Source organism: Geotrypetes seraphini, chromosome 2 (assembly GCF_902459505.1).
Source record: "Geotrypetes seraphini chromosome 2, aGeoSer1.1, whole genome shotgun sequence".
In the NCBI taxonomy this organism is placed as follows: Eukaryota; Metazoa; Chordata; class Amphibia; order Gymnophiona; family Dermophiidae; genus Geotrypetes; species Geotrypetes seraphini.
The window spans coordinates 104612313-104635372 of record NC_047085.1 but is presented as its reverse complement, the minus strand read 5'-3'; the positions used below and the strand labels follow the sequence as shown (position 1 = coordinate 104635372).

General features: G+C 41.9%; 1 protein-coding gene across 1 annotated transcript in view; it reads left to right on the top strand.

Moving 5' to 3' along the window:
* The window catches only part of LOC117355193 (serine/threonine-protein kinase Sgk3), a 160040-nt gene that overhangs the window by 100232 nt on the left and 36748 nt on the right, over positions 1-23060 (top strand). The window contains exons 13-15 of the mRNA XM_033933363.1: positions 9703-9789; positions 13548-13643; positions 22692-22847. Of these exons, the coding sequence (XP_033789254.1) occupies positions 9703-9789; positions 13548-13643; positions 22692-22847 (339 nt within the window). The remainder of the gene's footprint in view (positions 1-9702; positions 9790-13547; positions 13644-22691; positions 22848-23060) is intronic.

The following is a 23060-nucleotide window of genomic DNA, read 5'->3' as shown; positions in this document are numbered from 1 at the left end:
CGTGGCTGTCGTTCTGGATCGATGTTTTGCCCCTGTGTCTAGGTTGAAGTGGATCATAATGTGATCACTGCTTCCCAGGGTCCCTTCAACTTATACACCTTGCGCCGATCCTCGTAGTCCGTTTAGAATTAAGTCCATAATTGCATTTCCTCTCGTATTTTCCTTGACAAGTTGTTCCAGGAAGCAGTCACCTACAGCATCCAGGAACTTGGTCTCCCTACTGCAGCCAGAGGTGCCTAGATTCCAGTCTATCCCAGGATAATTGAAGTCGTCCATGATAACTGTGTTGCCTCCCTTGCAGTTGCTTTTAAACTCGTCCGTCATCTCTCCATCAGTTTCTTCGGACTGCCCTGGGAGTCGGTAGTAGATGCCGATCTTTGTTTCTGTTCCATTCATTCCCGGAATTTTGGCCCATAGAGACTGTTTGTTTCCAGCATGTTCTCTCTGGTAGACTCAATTCCCTCTTTGATATATAGGGCATTACCCCCAACTTTTTGATCTACTCTGTCTCTGTGGTATAGCTTGTATCTTGGTAGCAGTGTCCCAGACGTTTTCCTCGTTCCACCATATTTCTGTGATGCCAATGATGTCAAGGTTATCTTTTTGTGCCATAGCTTCCAATTCCCCCATCTTATTCCTTAGGCTCCTTGCGTTCGTATACATACACTTGAGTGTGTGGCCTTTTACTTTCTTGCATTTCCTTCCCTCTTGTGTCCCTTTCGATCCGTCAGGAATTCTGTTTTGCCTATGATCCAGTGAGTCTTCCCCGCAATCTTCCTACATGGTATCCTCTGGGTATACTGTTTCCCGAACCATCAACTCTTGGTCAATTGTCGGCTTTCCCCTTCTTCCTAGTTTAAAAACGTCTCAATTTCTCGCTTGATGTTGCTTGCAAGTAGCCTCGTTCCATCTCTGCTGAGGTAGAGTCAATCCTTCCTGTATAGCTTGCTCTTCTCCCAGAATGTTGTCCAGTTGCGCATGAAGTGGAAGCCTTTTTCCTCACACCAGCGCCTCATCTATGCGTTGATTGCTTGCAGCTCCGTGTGCCTCTTCTCATCTACCCTGGGTACTGGCAGGATCTCCGAGAACGCTACCCTTGGCGTTCTGGTCTTCAGCTTTCCTCATAGCATCCGGAACTGGTCCTTTAGTGCTTCCTTGCTGTAGTTCCTGTTGCTCAAGTTGTTTGTCTCCATGTGGATCACCACCACCGTATTTTCCTCTTCCACGCTGTCGATGATCCTGTCGATGCGGCTCACTATATCTTCTAAGAACATAAGCAGTGCCTCTGCTGGGTCAGACCGGAGGTCCATCATGCCCAGCAGCCTGCTCACGCGGCGGCCCATCAGGTTCAGGACCTGCATATTAATCCTCTATCTATACTTTCAATCCCCTTTTCTTTCAGGAAAACATCTAATCCTTTCTTGAAACCCAATACCGTACTCTGTCCTACCACACCCTCTGGAAGCGCATTCCAGGTGTCCACCACCCTCTGGGTGAAGAAGAACTTCCTAGCATTGGGCTGAATCTGTCCCCTTTTAATTTATCTGAATGCTGGTAGGCAGTTCACCAGCCGATCCTGTCTTCCTCCCACAATGTGGCTGTCGACTTGTCTGATGATGAAGTTCTCCACGACGATCACTGTCCTCTCTATCTTCTCTTGTCTCTCTAGCTGCAGGTCCGTGTCCCCGGTGTATGTCCATTTCTCCAGCTATAGGTCCATGTTCTCTGTGCACTTTCATCTTCCCTCATCCTGGCGTTGGCTTGCACCAGACTCATCTTCCTGTGGGTTCCTTCCGCTGTTTCCAGGTCTCGCTGCTGTGCCACCTATTTCTTCCTTGTGGTTGTCCTCCAGGTGGTCCTCACTCACTGTAGGTGTATCTTGGCAGTTCCACTGTTGGTGATTTTCCACGGCCTCCCTGTATACCTCCTCGATGAACTTCTCTAACTCTCAGACATATTTCTCAATGGTTTCCTCTGTCTTGAAGTTTTCTGCTTCTCTGTCCTCCTCCTCCACTGCTCGAAGTGCTTCTAGTTCCAGTATTCTGCCCTCCAGCAGTCTGACTTGTTTCTTCAGGCCCTCCAGTTCCTTGCATCAAGTGCATACATAAGACCGCCTCCCAGAATAGTCATACATATGGCAAACGGTGCAGAAAACTGGTAGCTCAACATCCTGATTCTGTCTGTTGCTTCCATTGCTGTCTGCTTGCCGGTCTGCTGTCTGAAGTGGCTTCTCCCTGTTTCCCTATACGTCTTCTTACACTTTGTCTAAAGTGGCTTCTCCTTGTGTATGATTCTGTGTAGCGTCCTTGATGTTACTGTGAAGTCCCTCTCCTGATTTTAAACCTGCTAACTTTGCTTGATTGTTGTTTGTGAGTCCTCTGTGTCTGCTGTGATTGCCCTCTGCTCTTTTTGCTTGCTTGTTGCTTGTGTGTCCTCTGTGTCTGCTGTGATTGCCCTCTACTCTTCTTTGCAGTGACTCGTCCCTTCTTAAGGCCCTTCGCAAAGGCGCTATCGCTAAGGCTAACGCCTTTAACGCTCGCCTTTGACGGGTGGGTGGGCAGAGCTACCTCTCACTGCTTGCCCCTTGCTCTCTCTCCTGCCTTCTCCCTGCTCTTTGCTCCTGTCCTGTGTGCCCTCTCCTGCCTCCTGCCTTCTCCTTCCTGTTCTTTACTCCTCTCCTGTGCGCCCTCTCCTACTGTCTATCTCTCCTCTTCTGCCTCCTGTTCACCTGCCCAGACAGTTTGTAGGAAACTTCAGTCACACAGTTTTCAGTCCCTCTCCTCTTAACTCAGGACTACATCCCAGAAATCCAGTTGCATTTCCTAAAAGCAGACAGGAGCTAGTTTATTTTCTGCTTGTGTTTTATTTTTCTTTAAAATCAGTCTTTTTGTTTGCAATTCACGCCTTCGTACTGTAGAGGTTCCCTGCGGGCACAGCTGGCAATTGGTACAAATTTTTACAAGACAAAAATTCATGTAGCTAGTTTTGCATTTAACCTTGAACAAGTCACTTGGTGTGTAAGTCTTGCTTGCCTGTTATTGTGTTGGTGTTTCTTTCCCATGTGATACCCTTTAGTCTGTAAACCGCTTTGGCCTTTTGTTAGGTAAGGCAGTATAGCAAGCGATGAACAAAAATAAACATTTAAATTTGTCCAGAGGACCAAGTTGAGAACCACTGAGTTAATATTAACATAGGTTAGTGTTATACTAGAGGCATATGTAGCAAGTCAGGTTTTCAGGTTTATTGCAATGCATATGCCTGAGAAAGATTGGCATAAATTGTAGATCTACTGAATACAAATCTGACTAGCTACATGTGCCTCTGGGTGTGAGGGCTGAGTAGCACAGCATTAACTTAAATATTAACTGAAAAGAATGGGTCTTATAGCAAATAAGAGACACTGCAGAATGAGACAGTGTTGCGGGTTGGGAAGTATCCTCTCTTGTTGTGATGTGGGTAGAAGGAGTCCGCTGAAGTGGCGATCCCCACTGATAATGCAGATGGCAGTGGGTTCACATGGAAACAGCTGTTTAATACTATTGTGACAACATCAGAAGCTTTGCGACCCTCTGCCTCTGGGCAGCTGCCCATCTTGTCTACTTCTTTCAGCGACCCTGAAATAACAAGCACATTGACCCACATTAATGTTTAAGGTGTCGGGCAAAATATTAGAAACAATTATAAAAAATAAAATTGTGGAACATGTAGCCAAACATGATTTAATGAGACAGAGTCAGCATGGGTTCAGCTGAGGACGATCTTGCCTCACAAATTTGCTTGATTCTTTGAAGGTGTGAATAAACATGTGGTTGATATAGTGTGTCTAGATTTTCAGAAAGCTTTTGATAAAGTTCCTCATGAGAGGCTCCTTAGAAAATTAAAGTGTCATGGGATAGATGGCAAAGTTTAGTGGTGGATTAGGAATTGGTTAGCGGATAGAAAACAGAGGGTAGGGTTAAATAGTCATTTTTCTCAATGGAGGAAACAGTGGAGTGCTGCAGGGATCTGTACTGGGACCGGTGCTATTTAACTTATTTATAAATGATCTGGAAATTGGAACGATAAGTGAGGTGATTAAATTTGCAGATGACACTAAACTTAGGAAATTAGAAGACTGGGTGCCCAAATGGCAGATGAAATTTAATGTGGACAAATGCAAAATGGCATCATTGGGAAGAATAACTTGAATCACAGTTACCGGATGCTAGGGTCTACCTTGGGGATTAGCGCCCAAGAAAAAGGATCTGGGTGTCATCCACAGTCTTAGAATGGTTCTCAAAATTCCTACGATCTCGTTCATACACTGTTAATATAAATGGCACCATGTCTTCTCCTTGGAAGCAGTTATGCAGAGTCCCGCAGAGATCACCTCTGTCCCCTATTCTTTTCAACATCTATATGTCTACTGTGAAACTTTTCCAACTATCTCCCTCTGAAACATTATGCACAAATGCAGATGACATCCTTGTCCTTCTTGAGATAGATTTGAATCTTACTAACCTCACTGAGAATATAACAGCATGCATAACGAAACTCCAGTCCTGGGCCCTCACTGTACAAATGAAGCTGAATGAGTCCAAAACAAAATTACTTTGGCCTGGCCCAAAATTAGATCAGCTACCCACACTCATTTCATTACCTTCTTGTCCCACACTGCAGATTGAATTCTCAAGCAAAGTTTTGGGCATCATTATTGACTCTACACTTTCATTTATCGACCATCTGAACACTCTGATAAAAAAATGTTTTTTTAGTCTCCACATGTTGAGAAAAGTGAGATCCTGCTTCCACCAACAACATTTTGCTGTCCTTGTACAATCAATCATTCTTTCCAGGCTGGACTACTGCAACTCCATCTATCTAAGTCTAACCAAGAAAAGTCTCCAAAGACTTCAGCAGATCCAGAATACTATGGCTAGGTTGATCTTCGCAAAAAGTAAATTTGATCATGTTTCCCCGCTTCTGTCAAAACTTTACTGGCTTCCAGTAATTTCTAGGGTTCACTTTAAGTGTGCCTGCCTAAATTCAAGATCTTGCATGGCATTCTTCCTCCTCTAATTCCACTATCTTGGAATTCTATGAAACTTGACACTACCGTATCCATCCAAAAACTTTAACTATCTTTCCCCCTCGCTAAAAGGCGTTATCTGTGCTGGAAAATTAGGGAAATTTCTTTTCTTCAAAATCACTGAGCTTTGGAATAACCTTCCTGCCCTGCTGCGGAATCTGGGCTTCTTCCAATTATTCCAAAAACATCTGAAAACTTGGCTATTCTCAAAAATGTAAATCTTGCTACCCTCTTTATAATCACTAACTCTTATTATGTTTTTCTTCCTTACATTAAAGTTCCTGTAAAATGTGCCGAGCTCCATCTCTATGGAAAGGAAGCTGTATATAAACTTAAGGTTTAGTTTAGTTTCTGTCCAATGTACGGCGGCAGCCAAAAACCAAACAAGATGCTAGAAATTATTAAAAAAAGGATGATTAACTAGACAAAGAATGTTATAATGCCCCTGTATTGCTCCATGGTGTAACCTCATCTTGAGTACTGCGTTCAATTCAGGTCTCCTTTTCTCATGAAAGATATACTGACGCTAAAAAAGGCTCAAAGAAGAGCGACCAAGATGGTAAAGGGGGTGGAACTCCTCTCGCATGAGGAAAGACTAAAACGGTTAGGGCTGTTCAGCTTGGAAAAGAGACGGTTGAGATGATTTAAGTCTACAAAATCCTGAGTGGAGTAGAACGGGTATAAGTGGATCGATTTTTCACTCCGTCAAAAATTACAAAGACTAGGGGGGGACACTCGATGAAATTACAGGGAATATTTTTTCACTCGGAGAATAGTTAAGCTCTGGAACACGTTGCCAGAGGATGTGGTAAGAGCGGCTAGCATAGCTGGTTTTAAAGAAGGTTTGGACAAGTTCCTGAAGGAAAAGTCCATAGTCTGTTATTGAGAAAGACATGTGGGAAGCCACTGCATGCCCTGTATAGGTAGCATGGAATATTGCTACTCCTTGGGTTTTGGCCAGGTACTAGCAACCTGGATTGGCCATCGTGAGAATGGGCTAATGGGCTTTTTGGACCGTTGGGCTGACCCAGTAAGGCTATTCTTATGTTCTTATGTAACATACAAGGTGCTGCTGAAAAATTCTTCATCCACCCAAGAAGAGAATGATGTGGAGCATGAAATTTACAAGTTATTCCACACTTTTCTTGACGTTTTTCGTTTTAATGATATAAAATAACTTTTAAGTTTTGTAACTCCACGTCATTCTCTTCTTGGTTGGGCTGAGAACTTTTCAGTGGCCCCTCGAATTATGTAAACCACACAGAAAAAGCAGTATATCAAGTCCCATCCCCCTTTCATATCTGAACAGTGCAGAAACTCTAAACATTTTCAGTGGGTAGGGTAGTGTTGTGGTAAGTCAAAATGGTCACAGGTTGCTCAAATAGTTCATGTAACAGACTCCTGGAGCCAGTGGTGTAGCGAGAGTGGGTAGCACCTAGAGTGATGGTGCCCCTCCTCCGCCCTCTTATTTGCTGCTCCTTCATGACACCCCCTTCCCTTCCCCCTTACCTCTTTAATTTTGAGCAGCATCACGAACTTGATGTCATTTCCTAGACGTGGAACCTGCAAGTGATGTCGGAGAGAGAGAGCTGACACTGGTGTGAGCAGCAGGTTGGATTTGCTGCTTGTGCTGGTGAAAAGCTAGAGGGACGGTGGGGAAGTGAAGGCGCGTGTGTGGCAAGGAGTGGAAAGGAGCAGGGGGTGGAGAGGATGGGTGCTGGTGCCCCAATCAAGACGGACTGCCCCCTCCCCCTTTACTACACCACTGCCTGGAGCATATCTACCATCAACCCAGAAGCTGCGTTAAAATAACTGAGGCACACAAGGACAAGTCTAAAAAAAAGGCACTAACATTAAGTGTGTGTTACTCAAGTAATTGTTTAGACTACTAGCGTATCTGTGTGTTTATGCATACATATGAATGTGGATGACAAAATTCACCTAAACATTGTTCTGTAAATACATTTATATCTTATAGTGTACATTTCCAAGGAGTGGAGAAAAGGTGGTGCATGGGCAAAAACAATTGGACAGTGATACAAGGCCACAGTCCTTAACAATTAGATGAAGTAAACCATAAGAACATAAGCAATGCCTCTCCTGGGTCAGACCTGAGGTCCATCATGCCCAGAAGTCTGCTCACGCGGCGGCACAACAGGTCCAGGACCTGTGCAGTAATCCTCTATTTATACCCTTCTATCCCCTTTTCCAGCAGTAAATTGTCCAATCCTTTCTTAAACCCCAGTACTGTACTCTGCCCTATTACGCCCTCTGGAAGCACATTCCAGTAGTCCACCACTCGTTGGGTAAAGAAGAACTTCCTAGCATTCGTTTTGAATCTGTCCCCTTTCAACTTTTCCGAGTGCCCTCTTGTTCTTTTATTTTTAGAAAGTTTGAAGAATCTGTCCCTCTCTACTCTCTCTATGCCCTTCATGATCTTATAAGTCTCTATCATATCCCCTCTAAGTCTCCTCTTCTCCAGGGAAAAGAGACCCAGTTTCTCCAATCTCTCAGCGTATGAAAGGTTTTCCATCCCTTTTATCAGACGTGTCGCTCTCCTCTGAACCCTCTCGAGTAACGCCATATCCTTCTTAAGGTACGGCGACCAATATTGGACGCAGTATTCCAGATGCGGGCGCACCATCGCCCGATACAACGGCAGGATAACTTCTTTTGTCCTGGTTGTAATACCCTTCTTGATTATACCTAGCATTCTATTTGCTTTCTTAGCGGCCGCTGCGCACTGTGCCGTCGGCTTCATTGTCATGTTCACCATTACCCCCAAGTCCCTTTCTTGGGTACTCTCATTCAATAACATCCCTCCCATCGTATAGTTGTACCTTGGGTTTCTGCTTCCCACATGCAATACTTTACATTTCTCAACGTTGAACTTCATCTGCCATCTCGCCGCCCATTCCCCCAGTTTGTTCAAGTCCCTTTGCAATTCTTCGCATTCCTCTTTAGTTCCAGCTCCACTAAATATTTTTGTATCGTCCGCAAATTTTATTATCTCACACTTCGTCCCTGTTTCTAGATCATTTATGAATATATTAAATAGCAGTGGCCCGAGCACCGAGCCCTGCGGAACACCATTCGTGACCCTCATCCAGTCCGAGTAGTGGCCCTTCACTCCTACCCTCTGTTTCCTACCTGCCAACCAGTTTCTGATCCATCTATGTACCAACAAATGAAAAACTTTTGAAAAGGAAAATGAGCTTGTGAACTGAATGGAAAAATATCCTGTCGGTCAATATTCAGTGCAGCATTCAGGAGCATTGAATTTTTGTATAGAACACTGACCGCTGATAGCTGTATGTATAACAGAAAGAATTACAGTTACACAGATAGCATCTGAATACACTGCTAGCTGAACAACTAAGCAAAACACCATCGCTCTGCCTCAGCATGATCCAAATTTTTGATGGCAATTTCTGTAGAGTTCTGCTGAAAATTCATAGATAGGGGGACCTATATGTTTAGCCTCCACTACTAAAAGTACAAGTCCCTTTGAATATTGTGTCCGTAAAGACTAGGCTGAGAGACTAAAGTACATAGGAGCAAAGCAACACTCAAAGAGAAGAACCACCGTTCCACACTGATACAAGCAACAGCAAGGAAGGTGGAACAAACGATCCTGGACATTCAGGAGATTTACAAGTGCAAATGTTTATTGTTCACAAAATGTCATATAGTAACTTCTCAAAAAACTCCCTTAAATGCAGAAAATCTGTATCAAAACTATACAGCTCATGGAATATTCAGTGAGCTCGGGACCCTACACGGGCTGTGTTTGGGCAGTATTTTGCCTTCCTCAGGGGTCCTGATGGTGATCTTTAGCCTGAGCTCTGAGGGGAATGACTGTGAGCAATAACCACAATTTCTAGGCACAACCAACCTTGAAGGAAGACCAGTACAGAAAGGAAAGATACCAATACAGACAACGCAATGCCAGACTGGTCACTTGTGCTGAGGGAGTTTTTCCAGTCTGGCATCATGTCAGTATTTATATCTCTCCTTTCTGTATTGGTCTTCCTTCAAGGTTGGTTGTGCCTAGAAATTGTGGTTATTGCTCAGTTATTCCCCTCAGATCTCAGGCTAAAAATCCCCATCAGGACTCCTGAGGAAGACAAAATACTGCCAAAACACGGCCCGTGTAGGGTCCCGAGCTCACGGAATATTCGGTGAGCCAAGAGCATATGGTGCAATGACTGTTATAATTTTGATACAGATGTTCTGCATTTAAGGGAGTTTTTCCAAGAAATTGCTATATGACATTTTGTGAACAATAAACATTTGCACTCATAAAGTTCCTGAACGTCCAGGATCATTTGTTCCACCTTCTTTGTTGAGACTAAAGTACATCACATGTGTTATACCTTAGACAGCTGTGGTATTAAAAAAAAAATCTCTATCGGAGGATTAAAAGGGGGATTATGTTTCATGTATTTGCTGAGGACGTCTTGGAAACACTCTGTATGCCTTCCCCACTCCTGTATGGAAAGCTGTTTGCATTCTGCATGATTCATATTCTGTTTATACTGTTTTTGTCATATTTACATTATTGTTTTCTTATTTTTGTAAATAACTTACCATCATCTCATACTGCTTGGGTTTTTTTCATTTTCTGTTTTAAGGGACATGTTGTTTTAACAGACTTTGGACTTTGCAAAGAAGGAATCGCTAGTTCAGATACCACCTCAACCTTTTGTGGGACTCCAGAAGTAAGAAATGTTTTAACTGTACATGTTTTCAGTTCCTTTTTTAAGCTTGCACAACTTCCTTGTGTATTATTGTGATATTTTACTCTGCAGGAAAATGGAACTAAAGTATTCCTCCATAGTGTCCTGACTGCACCACCTAGAAATTCCTGTGTGACAGTTCTTTCCCTGTGCGATGTTTAAGTCCTTCCCTGCTTTTGCCAGTGCCACATTAATATTGTGGCCAGATTGAATAGTGGTATGTAAATCTGAACATACTTTAGAAACTTAGAAATATGACGGGAGATAAAGGCCAAATGGCACCTCTGCAGCATCCATTATCTCCTCCTCTCCCTAAGAGATCCCATGTGCCTGTCCCACTCTTTCTTGAATTTATACACAGTCCTCGTCTCCACCACGTCTACTGGAAGACTATTCTGAACACATCTACCAACTCTTCTGTAAAAAAGTATTTCCTTGGAATACTCCTGAGCCTATCCCTCTTAACCTCATTTTATGCCTTCTCACTCTGGAATTTCCTTTTAATTCTATTTATGCCACATAGTTATTTAAATGTCTCTATCATATCTCCCCTTTTTGGACTTTTCTCCGAAGTATACATATTGAGATCCTTAAGTCTGTGCCAATATGCCTTATGCAGACCATCAACCATTTTAGTTGCCTTCCTCTGGGCCGACTCCATCCTGTTTATTTCTTTTTGAAAGTGCAAGCTCCAGAATTGTATACAATATTCTAAATGAGGTCTCGGCAGAGTCTTATAGAGGGGCATCAAAACCTTTTTTTTTTTTTTTTTTTTCTACTGGCCATTCCTCTCCCTATGCATCCAAGTATCCTAGCTTTCACCATTGCCTTTTCAACCTGTTTGGCCACCTTTAGATCATCACATACTATCGCACCCAAGTCCTGCTACTCTTGGAATGGAGGAGTAGCCTAGTGGTTAGTGCAGCAGCTTAAAACTTGAGGAACTGGGTTCAATTCCTACTGTAGCGCCTTGTGACTCTGGGCAAGTCACTTAACACTCCATTGCCCCTGGTACAAAATGATTACTTGTATATAATATGTAAACCACTTTGACTAACCACAGAAAGGCACAAAGGTTTTTCACCCTCTAAACCAGGGGTGTCAAAGTCCCTCCTCAAGGGCCACAATCCAGTCGGGTTTTCAGGATTTCCCCAATGAATATGCATGAGATCTATTAGCATACAATGAAAGCAGTGCATGCAAATAGATCTCATGCATATTCATTGAGGAAATCCTGAAAACCCGACTGGATTGCGGCCCTCGAGGAGGGACTTTGACACCCCTGCTCTAAACTGTACCATTCCATTGGGTTTCTGCAGACAAAATGCATGACCTTGCATTTTGTAGCATTAAATCTTAGCTGCCAAATTTCAGACCATTCCTCAAGCTTCACTGTGTTCTTCCTCATGTTTTCCACATTCCACACCATCAGGAGCATCTACACTGTTGCAGATCTTGGTATCTTCTGCAAAGAGGATACCCTATACTCTGCTAAACTACTTAAGTTCCTTTGAGAAACTGAAAACTGTTTACAAATGGGACAGATCTCCTACCTGGGACTTATTTTTCAGAAGCTGCATGTTCAATTGCTGTCATGATTTTGGGAACTTATGTGCATTGTAAAGATTTATGTAAGCATTTAATGTATTTTCCTAAAACTATAGTGGCATAATGACCTCAAGCAGTAATATACTTATGGGAAATGAATGAAGTAGCATGAAAGTGAGCATGTTAGGTTGAGGTTTGATTATCCCATGAATACCAGTTGTGCTAAGAACTCTCTAGTGATGGAATGGATTGAGCAGAACCAGGTCTTTCACAGCAGCTGCTGATTGACTTTCAAATGGCCACAACTTTTGGCTTGAGCCAGATCTGAGCTGTGACATAGAAACGAAAGGCTTTGTAATGCTCTCTCAGTCCTCGAAGTCATCCATGTCAGCATGGGTTAATCGGCTATTCTGCACATACCAGCATTAGCCCTTCTTAATAGCACATATTCTTGGCCTTTTTTGCTTGGTTAAAAATGTTGAGCTTTTGCTTCAGAGGGTTTGAGTCTTACTGTAAGATGTGTGCTGTTAGGAAGTTATAGGTATCAGCGGTTCTGGAATCTCCCCACTGCTTTCGTTTACTCCCAGGATCTGTTTTTCTGTTCGTGGCAAAATTCTGATTTCTTACCAGTTCGCCCTTTTCATTTAAATGATCTCTCTGAAGAGCAGGTACCTTGCTGCTGTGACTCAGAGCTTCCTATTTGTTTTTTGGTGTGTGTCTTAATACAGAAACATAGTAAATCATGGCAGATAGACTTGTATGCTCTATCCAGTCTGCCCAACAAAATAACCAGAGTTGTACCTGCCACTCCATGTAGGCGGTGACCCTCTGTGCACTTTATAAAGTGTGAAGGTCAGTTAAGTATTGCTTTAATTCCATTCCTCTTTCTATATAGGGATCCTCTGTGTTTGTCCCACACATTTTTTTATTCCATCACTGTTTTTGTCCCTACCAGCTCCCCTGTGATGGTGTTCTAGGCATTCTCCGCCTTCTCGGTTAAAAAGTATTTCCTAATGTTACTGCTATTCTTACCTCTCTGCAACCTCAATCCATTTTCTCTAGCTCTGTTGCTCCCCTGACTCTGAAAAAAATGTGTTGCTATATTAATACCTTTCAAGTATTTAAATGTCTATATCAAATTTATTTATTTTTTTATATCTGAGAATTAGTGCATCTGTAAAATCCGGCATACACTTGGTAGCATTACCAACAGCATTTGTCTGTGGAACTTTCTGCTGGATAATCCATATGGTTATGAGTTTTAACCCTGAAGAATTTCTGTAGGGGTTAAGCCCTGGATTTTATATATTGTTCTAAGTGTGCTGAATTTTGGGCACATGCCCAAGAATGAGCATGCAACTAAATTGATTAACGTAGAAACATAGAAAATGACAGCAGATAAAATCCATATGGCCCACAGAAACATACCCTTAACTAGCAATAGTCAGGTGCTAACATCCAGTTATTGGTTTTGATTGGCAGTTGTGCAAGCATCGGGCTTAGTACTATTTTATAAAGTTCCATGCACAACTTTTACAGCGTGTATCTGAAAAGGCGGCATGGTTGGTGGGGCATGTTAAGAGGCATTCTCAAAAGGCGTGTGGCATTATAGAATTAGGTCGATCAATGCCTTAGTTAGGCCTTCTAAAAGCAGATGTAAATCCCGGTGCCTAAGTTCCACGCCCAAAGGTTAGGCGCAAAACTGCATCTAATTGTGATTCTATAAAGCACATGGGCCCTTTATAAAATTGCGCCTAGTGCCAATTTTGGGGGGGATGCAGAATTTTGAGTGCCACTCACAAATTCCTCACTAACTGATTTCTATGGGGTAACGTACAGTGGTAGAGAGAAATGACCAAGGTCTGCAGCTTTGTAGCTCTGTAACTGACTGACTAAACTGCTTTATCATCCCAAATATCATTACAGGGAAGCACTAATGTAGTAAATGTGTTTGTGGCAGTGCAGAGAATACTGTGGCTGCAAGTGTCCAGGGCAGTAGCTTTCTCCATTTTTGTGCCCTGAGCAACTTTGTAGTAAAGAAATGGGAAACCATCATAACCATAATGCAATTTTTAAAAATTTTTTATAAGCTTTGCTAGCAGAGTGATTTTCCTGTAAAATATTGGCATCATGTCTGCTGAAAGAAAACGAGGTTTAGATATTCACCCTGTATTAATATTTTTTTAATACAGTACCTTGCACCAGAAGTGATCAAGAAACAGCCTTATGACAACACAGTGGATTGGTGGTGCCTTGGTGCAGTTCTGTATGAAATGCTTCATGGTCTGGTATGTACTATATTATATAATTTCATCTTATTTAACTATAAATAGTAAGCAGCTCCCTACCAACCAATAGTTATTAACCCCCCTCCCTCCCCCCCCCCCACACAAAACAACTTTATTCCAAGAGCATCCCTATGCCAATGTGTAGATCTGAATGTTTAATCAGTTACCCCCTCCCCTTTTTACTAAGCCGTGGTAGAGGGCTGGAATGCTAAATGCTCCAATGCTCATAAATTCCTTTGAGCGTCAGAGCATTTAACACTCTGGGCTATCACGGCTTAGTAAAAAGGGGGGAGGGGTTTAGTTATTAAATCACACAACCAAGGTATTTCGGCTCTTCTGTGCCTGTATCAGGGACAGAGTTAGTATTTATTTAATTTGGTTTTTATCCCATTCTCCCCATGAGCTCAGGAAGTGTTACAGGTTAACATACATAATATATAGTTAAACAGGTTACAACTTGCCATATGTATTATAATAATAATAATAATAATAACTTTATTTTTGTATACTGCAGTACATAACAGTTCAGAGCGGTTAACAGAGTAAAAGACTGTACATAGACAGCGATGTTACAAACAAGTCAATCAGCTTAGCTTAGCAAGTCAGGAGTAGTCAGGAAATCCGGAGGCATGTTGGAGATAAAGGCAGGGCTACAAGGCGGGGAGGGAGTCAGAGAAATGTGTCAAAGAGATAGGTTTTGATTGATTTCCTGAAAGTTTGATAGGAGGGTGAGTTAGAAATGAGAGTGGTAAGAAATCTATTCCATTTGCCTGCTTGGAATGCCAGAGATCTATCAAGGAATCTCTAACTTAACATATACAGAGGATCTAGTTCAACATACATATAAACCAGTAAACTTTGACAAACAAAAATAAGAATAGTCATAATAAAAATAAAAAATACACAGTGTAAGCAGAATTAATGTGCATCACCTTTTAGTGAAAACCTTTTAGTGAAAACACACACAACTCTTAAGGTTGCTCACAGTAGGCTCTCTGAGCTCATTGTGCACTAGTGCTGCCTGATTCGCGATTTGAACTGATTCTCCGATTCACTTTGGGTGCATCGATTCGAATCGGTTTGTTTTTTAAGAAAATCGGACTTACTGATTTGTCGGCCCCCTTGTTAGAGAGTCTTGCTGCCGCCGATCTGCACCAGAGACCCGTTCAGGCTTTCCGTCTGCCACCAGAGTGCTTGCTTCTGGTGTAACTTCCAGTTTTGCAAAACCAGAAGTTACATTGAAGCAAGGACTCTGGTGGCAGAGGGAAAGCCCGAATGGGTCTCTGGTGCAGATCAGCGGCAGCAAGACTCTCTCCTTCCCGGCCGCAAGTATTTCTCTTCTCCTCCCTGGCTAGGCAAAAGTGGCGGTAGTGAATGCAATTCACTACCCTGCTGCTACTCCGGGTGTCTTCTCTCCATTCGGCCGCCCAAGCGGAAACAGGAAGTTTTCACTTAGGGCGGGCCGCAGTGAAAAGAAGACGCAAGGAGTAGTGGCAGGAGTGGATCGCTACCGCCACCGGCAGCACATTGTACAGTAACGTCAAAATAAAGGTAAAGCTTTCCGAATTTTGCAAGAAGCCATCAAATGCAACTATGAGCACTAGCAGATTTGGGAAAACTACATTCTTAACAGTACTGATATAGGAGATTTTTCAGAAGCTATTAAAGCTTATCACCGACTTATGGATTTACATACAAGACAAATAGAAAGATATTCAGGTGCTGAACATTCTGGTGAAGGCAGTGGTGGATGGAATAGTTGATCAAAAGGGAGAATTGGCAACAAATTTGAAGGGGAAACTGCAGGAGTTGTTTGAAAGATTGACTGCTAGAGAGACAAATGATAGAGAAATCTGGAAACTATATGCTAAACTGTATGGCAGTGGAAAGAGTGATAATGAAGATGACAATGAATGTATAGTCCCCTATTCATGGAAGCTCAATTGTTCATTGAGGATTTCTCAGTTGGTTGCTCATTTCTTGGCACTCTCTGATTAAGATGACCATTGTTCTGACTTCATTAGCTAACTCGATGCAGGCGGCACTCCTTCCAACATCTGTGAATAGGTGCTTTGCTTTGGAAGATAATCCTTGGAGGTTAAGTCATGCTGAAGAGAGAATTCTCACCATAAAAAAGGTAGATGGAAAGAGAGGGGAGATGGGGGAGTTGGTGGACTGGAAGAGAGATGGGGAGAAGATAGATGGGAGAAATGAACTTGGTGGAGGGGGGATGGTGGAGGGGGAAGATGGACTTGTGGGAGATCATGGAGAGGGGAGATGGGGGGAAGGATATAAGAAATAAGGATCTAAAAACAGGAGAGGGAGAGAGATGGTGGACAATGGGATTTAGGGAGGAAAGGAACAGAAGTTGTCACAAGAGATGGTGGGGGATAGAGATACTGGATAGGAGGGTAGTTAGAAAGAGAAAGGGAGAGCTGATGGGGAAGGAGGGAGAGATGCTGGATGACAGGGTAGTTGAGAAAAGGAGAGATGGTGGATCTGGGCAAGAGACTCTGGCAAGCAAGTTATCAGAAGAAGATTGTTGCAGAGCCTGGGACTAACATGATTTGAAAAATGACCAGACAACAAAAGGAAAAAAAAATGTATTTTCTGTTTTGTGATTATAATGTGTCAGATTTGAAATTTGTATCCTGCCAGAGCTGAGTTAGGATTTAACAGAGAGAGGAAAAGTCTTTTTTGTTTGTTTATACAACAGCACCAGTGTGGATAGGAGAGGGCAAAGAAGGTGAAGAGGCTATAAAATAAACTCACCAGGATGTTTGGAAAAAACACCCAATTGTGCAAGAAAATCGAATCGAAAAATCGATTCAATAGGCTGAATCGAATCGAAATATTTTTTCCTGAATCAGGCAGCACTGTTGAAGAGAAAAAAGACTTAACATCAATTAATGATTCCACCCTTCTAAAAAAATATGTGAATGTATATAACTTCTACATGCATTAATAATAAACACATAGGCACCATTTGGTGCAAGTCTAATTTAGTCTAACATGAGCATTTTTATTTTGCTTTACCCATAAACTCAAGGTCGATTACAGTAAAAATTAGAACACATGCCATATATTCCATACAGAAATAAAACATCAACCCACACCCCTGGTACTTATTTATGAGATATAAAGTAAAAAGATAGCTCTTAACCACCTTCCTGAATCACGTGATAGCATTTGATATATATACATTTTATGTAGTAACTTATTCCACATGTCAGGGCCACTCCCTATTGAAGATCTCTTTCTGGACACAGATTTTCAACAATTCCGAACTGAAGGGCTATTTAATTTCCTGCAAAGATCTCGGATCCTTTGGGGCAAGATAAAGTGATAACATATTCTGGCAGTAGGTTGGAGCCTGACCATAAAGAATTTTAAAAACAAACATTAGAAGCTTAAAATGTATGCCTAGCCCTCACTGATAACAAGTGCAATTTAATCAAGAAGGCTTGCATGATCAGTCAAGCTACCCTGAAGAATAGCTTTGCAGCTGCTTTTAAAATTATCTGAATTTGTTGAATTAAACAATCTGGCAGATCCATAAAGACTTTATAGCAAAGCTACTTACCTGTAGTAGGTGTCTCCAAGGACAGCGGCCGCCTCCAATGATGCAACTTCCTCTTTCATCATAGTATTATTGGAGGATGATATGAAGCACAGAAAAGACCATGCAGAGCCAATATATGCATCGGGAGCTAAACTACTTCAATGCCAAACTGATTAGAACTGGTTTAGCATCGATTTGTTAAAGGCACAGTAAATTTAAAACATCGAGGCCTGAATGGAGTAGAGCGGGTCGACGTGAATTACTTGATTATTCTTTCCAAAAGTACACAGAATAGGGAGCATGCAATGAAGCTATTAAGTAGTAAATTTAAAACAAATCGGAGAAAATATTTCTTCACTTAATTTGTAATTAAACTCTGGAATTTATTGCCAGAAAATGTAGTACAAGCAGTTAGCTTAGCAGAGTTTAAAAAAGGTTTGGATAATTTCCTGAAAGAAAAGTCCATAAACTGTTGTTAAATTGGACTTGGGAAAATCCACTACTTATTTCTAGGATAAGAAGCATAAAATCTTTTACTCTTTGTGACCTGGATTGGCTAGTGTTGGAAATGGGACACTGGGTGTGATCGAATGTAAATTTGTGCCAATATGGCAATGCTTCTTAAGACTAAGAACAATAGTTTAATTGTTTAAAGGGAAAATCTACCACTCATCTTCTGATGCTGCTAAGTGTGCCTGGATGTCTGATTGATAGAGTACACATTCAAGTCTTGGAAGTGTATAATTTAGTCATACACTGGATTTTGTAGATTAGCTGGTGGCATGGAGTCTTGTTCTTGCATCCATTTAGTTTCTTTTCGGGGGCCTTAGACAACTCTGAGGCATGCAGGAATTGCAGTTGTTTATTGCTTAGCCCATGCTGTTAAAAGCACTTTCGAATATTAATTTCATTCTTTCCTATTTGCTGATATTTGATTCTCTTAGTGATTGATTAATCCACCCCTAGAAACATAGAAACATGATGGCAGACAAAAAGGCCAAATGGCCTATCCAGTCTGCCTATCTGCAGCATCCACTATCTCCTCCTCTTCCTAAACATTTACATATGCCTTCTTGTTCAAGATCCTATTGCGGTCTTGGATAAATGTTTTCAATTATGCTTGGTAGTTTTCCTTTAGTGAGGTCATTTAACACATTTGTCCAGATTAAATGTCAATCTGAGGTAATTTTGAGAAGCCCATTACTATTCTGTTTTTCTGCTGAATGACACTAAAGTCATAGGAACTACAGAACTTCAAATCATGTACAGATAGCAGGTGCAAAAGTGGATCATTAATATATCAAGAATTAAGGTTAAACCTGCAGCCAGAAGAGGTAATAAGAGTACTCAATAGGTTCGGTAACAAAAAGAGTGGTGGTGGGGAATTTCCTTTAAATATTTTAGAGAAAAGGTGTGGTGGCTGTGTTGGTCCACTCTTCAAGATAATATGTAGAAAAGAAACAAATATTTTTATTTTATTTATTCAGTTTTCTATACCGTTCTCCCAAGGGAGCTCAGAACGGTTTACATGAATTTATTCAGGTATTTGGGGCAATGAGGGGATTAAGTAACTTGCCTAGGATCACAAGGAGCAGCGTAGGTTTGAACCCACAACCTCAGGGTGCTGAGGCTGTAGCTTTAACCACTACACCATACCTTTTTATTGGATTAACTTAATGTAGTTTAATTAGCTTTCAAAGGTAACCCCTTCTTCCTCAGATCAGATTTCTGAAGAAGAAGGGGTTACCTTTGAAAGGTAATCATAAACTACATTAAGTTAGTCCAATAAAAAAGTATCATTTTTTTTCTTTTATTTCTACCTATTACCTTGAAATATTTGTTACGTAATCATTTTGTGGTCAATATGCCATGTTTCATGGTGAACTTGGTGTACTAGATCAATCCAAACCTTATTTATGTATTTATGTTTAAATAGTTTTTATTGGTTTTAACAAAATACACAGAACAAAATCAGCTGTATATAGACCAGGACATCAAAAATAATACAGTCCCCTACAACCCCTCCCCTTCCCCCCCCAACCATTCATAAGACAATCCTGCAAAGAAAAGAATAGGAACCTGGCAACAAGGTTACATGTTCAGAATTCTGCTGCGGGCGTGAGGTCAGTGCAAAAGGGCTCCCATAGGGCACAAAAATGACATCCTGAAGGGGATTCAAGATCAGAAATGCTTCGACGTTCCAAGGCTGCTTGTAGTATCAGCTTCTTTGACTGGGTAACGAAAAAGCTGGATATGGGAGAGTCCCTGGACGTCGTATACTTGGACTTCAGTAAGGCTTTTGATAGTGTCCCACACCGCAAGTTATTGAGCAAGATGAATTTGATGGGATTAGGAGAAACGTTAACTGCATGGGTAAAAGACTGGCTCAGTGGTAGACTTCAGAGGGTGATGGTGAACGGTACTCTCTCAGAAGTGATCAGTGGAGTGCCGCAGGGTTCGGTCTTGGGTCCGATCCTATTTAATATCTTCGTAAGGGACCTGGCCCAAGGGCTTCAGGGAAAATTGCATTATTCGCCGATAACACCAAACTATGCAACATAGTAGGCAAAAGCACAGTGCCCGACTGCATGACGCAGGACCTACTCTTTCTGGAACATTGGTCCTCAACTTGGCAACTAAGTTTTAATGCCAAAAAGTGTAAGGTTATGTACTTTGGCAACAGAAATCCATACAGAACTTACATCCTAAATGGTGAGACCTTAGCAAGAACTACAGCAGAACGGGACTTGGGAGTAATCATTAGTGAAGACATGAAGTCTGCCGATCAAGTGGAGATAGCTTCATCCAAGGCTAGACAAATGATGGGTTGTATCCGAAGAAGTTTCGTCAGCCGGAAGACCGAAGTTATAATGCCGTTGTATGGATCCATAGTGAGACCTCATCTGGAATATTGTGTACAATTCTGGAGACCGCATTATCAAAAGGATGTGCAGAGAATGGAGTCAGTTCAGTGAATGGCTACCAGGATGGTCTCAGGACTCAAGGATCTCCCGTATGAGGAAAGGCTGGGTAAGTTGCAGCTATACTTACTTGAGGAGCGTAGAGAGAGGGGAGACATGATTGAGACGTTCAAATATGTCACGGGCCTTATTGAGGTAGAAGAGGATATATTTTTTCTTAAAGAACCTACGGCGACAAGAGGACATCCATTGAAACTCAGGCATGGGACATTTCATAGTGACACCAGAAAGTACTTCTTCATCGAAAGGGTGGTTGATCATTGGAATAGTCTTCCACTGCAGGTAATTCAGGCCAGCAGCACGCTGGACTTTAAGAGAAAATGGGATAAGCATGTGGGATCACTTCAGGAAAGAATATAGGGGGTGGGTCATTAGAGTGGACAGACTTGTTGGGTCGTGGCCCTTTTCTGCCGTCATCTTCTATGTTTCTATGAGGACTCGTACCTGTAAGTTTTGAGGGAAAATGAGGAATTTTGAAGGTTCTGGAGAACTTTGAAAATAATTTGGAAATCCAAGATGGCTGCGGTGGCAGTGTTTTGGCTCCAAAAAAGGCTTAAACCCTCTTCCCCCCAAAAAAAAGAATTTTAGAGGTGGGGAAACCCTAAAGGAAGGCGCAGAAACCTTTAAAACCAGCTTTTTCACCATCACCACCAATTTTCCCCATAGTCTGAAACAGCCTTACTCACTATGACCTGTGCTGTGGATGTACTGCAGCCCACCTTAGCTCTAAAAGTAACTGGATCTGGGAGAAGAAATCACTGTCTCAATGGAACTGTCATCCAATGCTGAAATCTTCGGGCTGCCAGTTGGACTGAAGTTTGATTGATCCTTAATCCCACTGACCCTTGCACATGAAAGGGGGGGATGAAATGCAACAAGCACCCTGAAGAGCCCCCCTGAGCCCCTTACAGATGCCTGACAGCCTGTGCTCAAGCCTGTGACCCAGTAAGTGAGCAAAGCTTCTAGGGGACCAGACTCCAAGCTCCACAGATATTTCTGCAGACTGGCCAACAGATACCACAATGGATTGGCCTGTCAGCTGCATACCTCAGTCTGCTTCTTCTCCATTCAGGCAGAGCTATCCCCAGATCTAGGAAGCTTGGAGCACCAAAAGTCACCAAAAACTGGGGAAAAAAACCCACCAAAAATAAATAAGAGCACATCAGAAAGACTCCTTCCAGCTTGTAAGCTGAAGGAAAAACCGAAGGGGATAGCAAAGCCCTCTAGTGAAGGATGTAATGTTGAAAAGCTGGAGTGGATTTCTTCTGCACGACTTGTGTGCATGGGAAGAATATCCGTCTATCCAGTATGACACACCTATTGCAGTAGAAATCAAATTGTTGAATTGTAAAATTTTCAAGCTGAAAAAAAAAAAAAGCTTCTGTAAAAACACTTTATCTACACTAGAAGAAGCTATTTACAAGGGAAGAAGGATAATATTTTACATGGAATATTGTCAACTGCAGCATTTGCTCCATTGATATTTACTTATTTTATTTATATTTAGTATTTATATACCACTTATAGCCTAAGTGGTTTACATTCAGGCTCAAGTATTTCACCCTATCTGTCCTGGTGGGCTCACAATCTGACTAATGTACCTGGAGGCAATGGAGTGTTATGTGATTTGCCCAGGGTTACAAGGAACAGCGCTGGGCTTGAACTTGTAACCTCAGAGTGCTGAGGCTGCAACCCTAACCACTAGGCCACTCCTCTACCCTCGCTAGAAGAAGCTATTAAGGGAAGAAGGGTAATGTTATGCATGAAGTATTGCCAACTGCAACATTTGCTCCACTGATATCAATGCATCTAGTAGTGGCCATAGCATTTGTTCTACTACTACTACTACTACTACTACTACTACTACTACTTATCACTTATATAGTGCTGAAAGGCTGTACATTTTGACATTTATAGACAGTCCCTGCTCGGAAGAGCTTACAATCTAATTTGGACAGACAGACATGACTTATAGGGTTGGAAATGCAGAACCCAAGGTGAAAGGAATTACACTTCTCCCTCCGTATTCGCAGTTTCAGCAAGTGCAGTTTTGATTATTCACGGTTTTTAGCTTGCTGGCTCCTCCCCCCCAAATTATGTCAGCTTGCATAGAGAAATATCTGATTCCAAGTGTTTACAGAGAAAATTGCTGATTCCAAGCACTTTCTTCACCGTGTTATTCGCAGTTCTACAATATTCACGATGGTTTTTTAATAAAAAACAGCGAACAACACATGAAAAGTTATTTGTGGTTTTTCTGTATTCTCGGGTCTGTTAATCTCCTATCACAGCGAATATGGAGGGAGAAGTGTAGTTGAAAGCACTCTCAAAGAGGTAGGCTTTTAACGGGCCTTGTTCTCTGCTATAAATTGAATTTTGTAACAGTGGAAAATATTTAAGCAAGTAAATAACTACCAGCATAGCCTAAATGTCTCAAGCCAGTCAAATTAGGTTTTTATCGTAGAATATGCTACTTAACACACACTTTTTTTCTTCCTTTTAAAGCCTCCTTTTTACAGTCGTGACACAGCTGAAATGTATGACAACATCCTTCACAAGCCACTTTCTTTGAAACCAGGAGTCAGCCTGACAGCTTGGTCTATTTTGGAAGAGCTACTAGAAAAAAACAGACAGCAACGACTTGGAGCAAAAGAAGACTTTGTATGTAATGTATTAATGTGTCTGTTCACATCCAGGTGCAGTTAGGTTTCTTTGGCATTTCTAATAAGCATCCCAAGTACAGGGTGCCCACAAAAACACTCCTTGATTTTAAATGGTTACAAAATCAAAACTTATTGGAATATGTTTATAAATAAGATGTCAGCAGAAGATAGCCGGAGGCGGAGCTTACCTAAGATGGCGGATTGGGAGTAG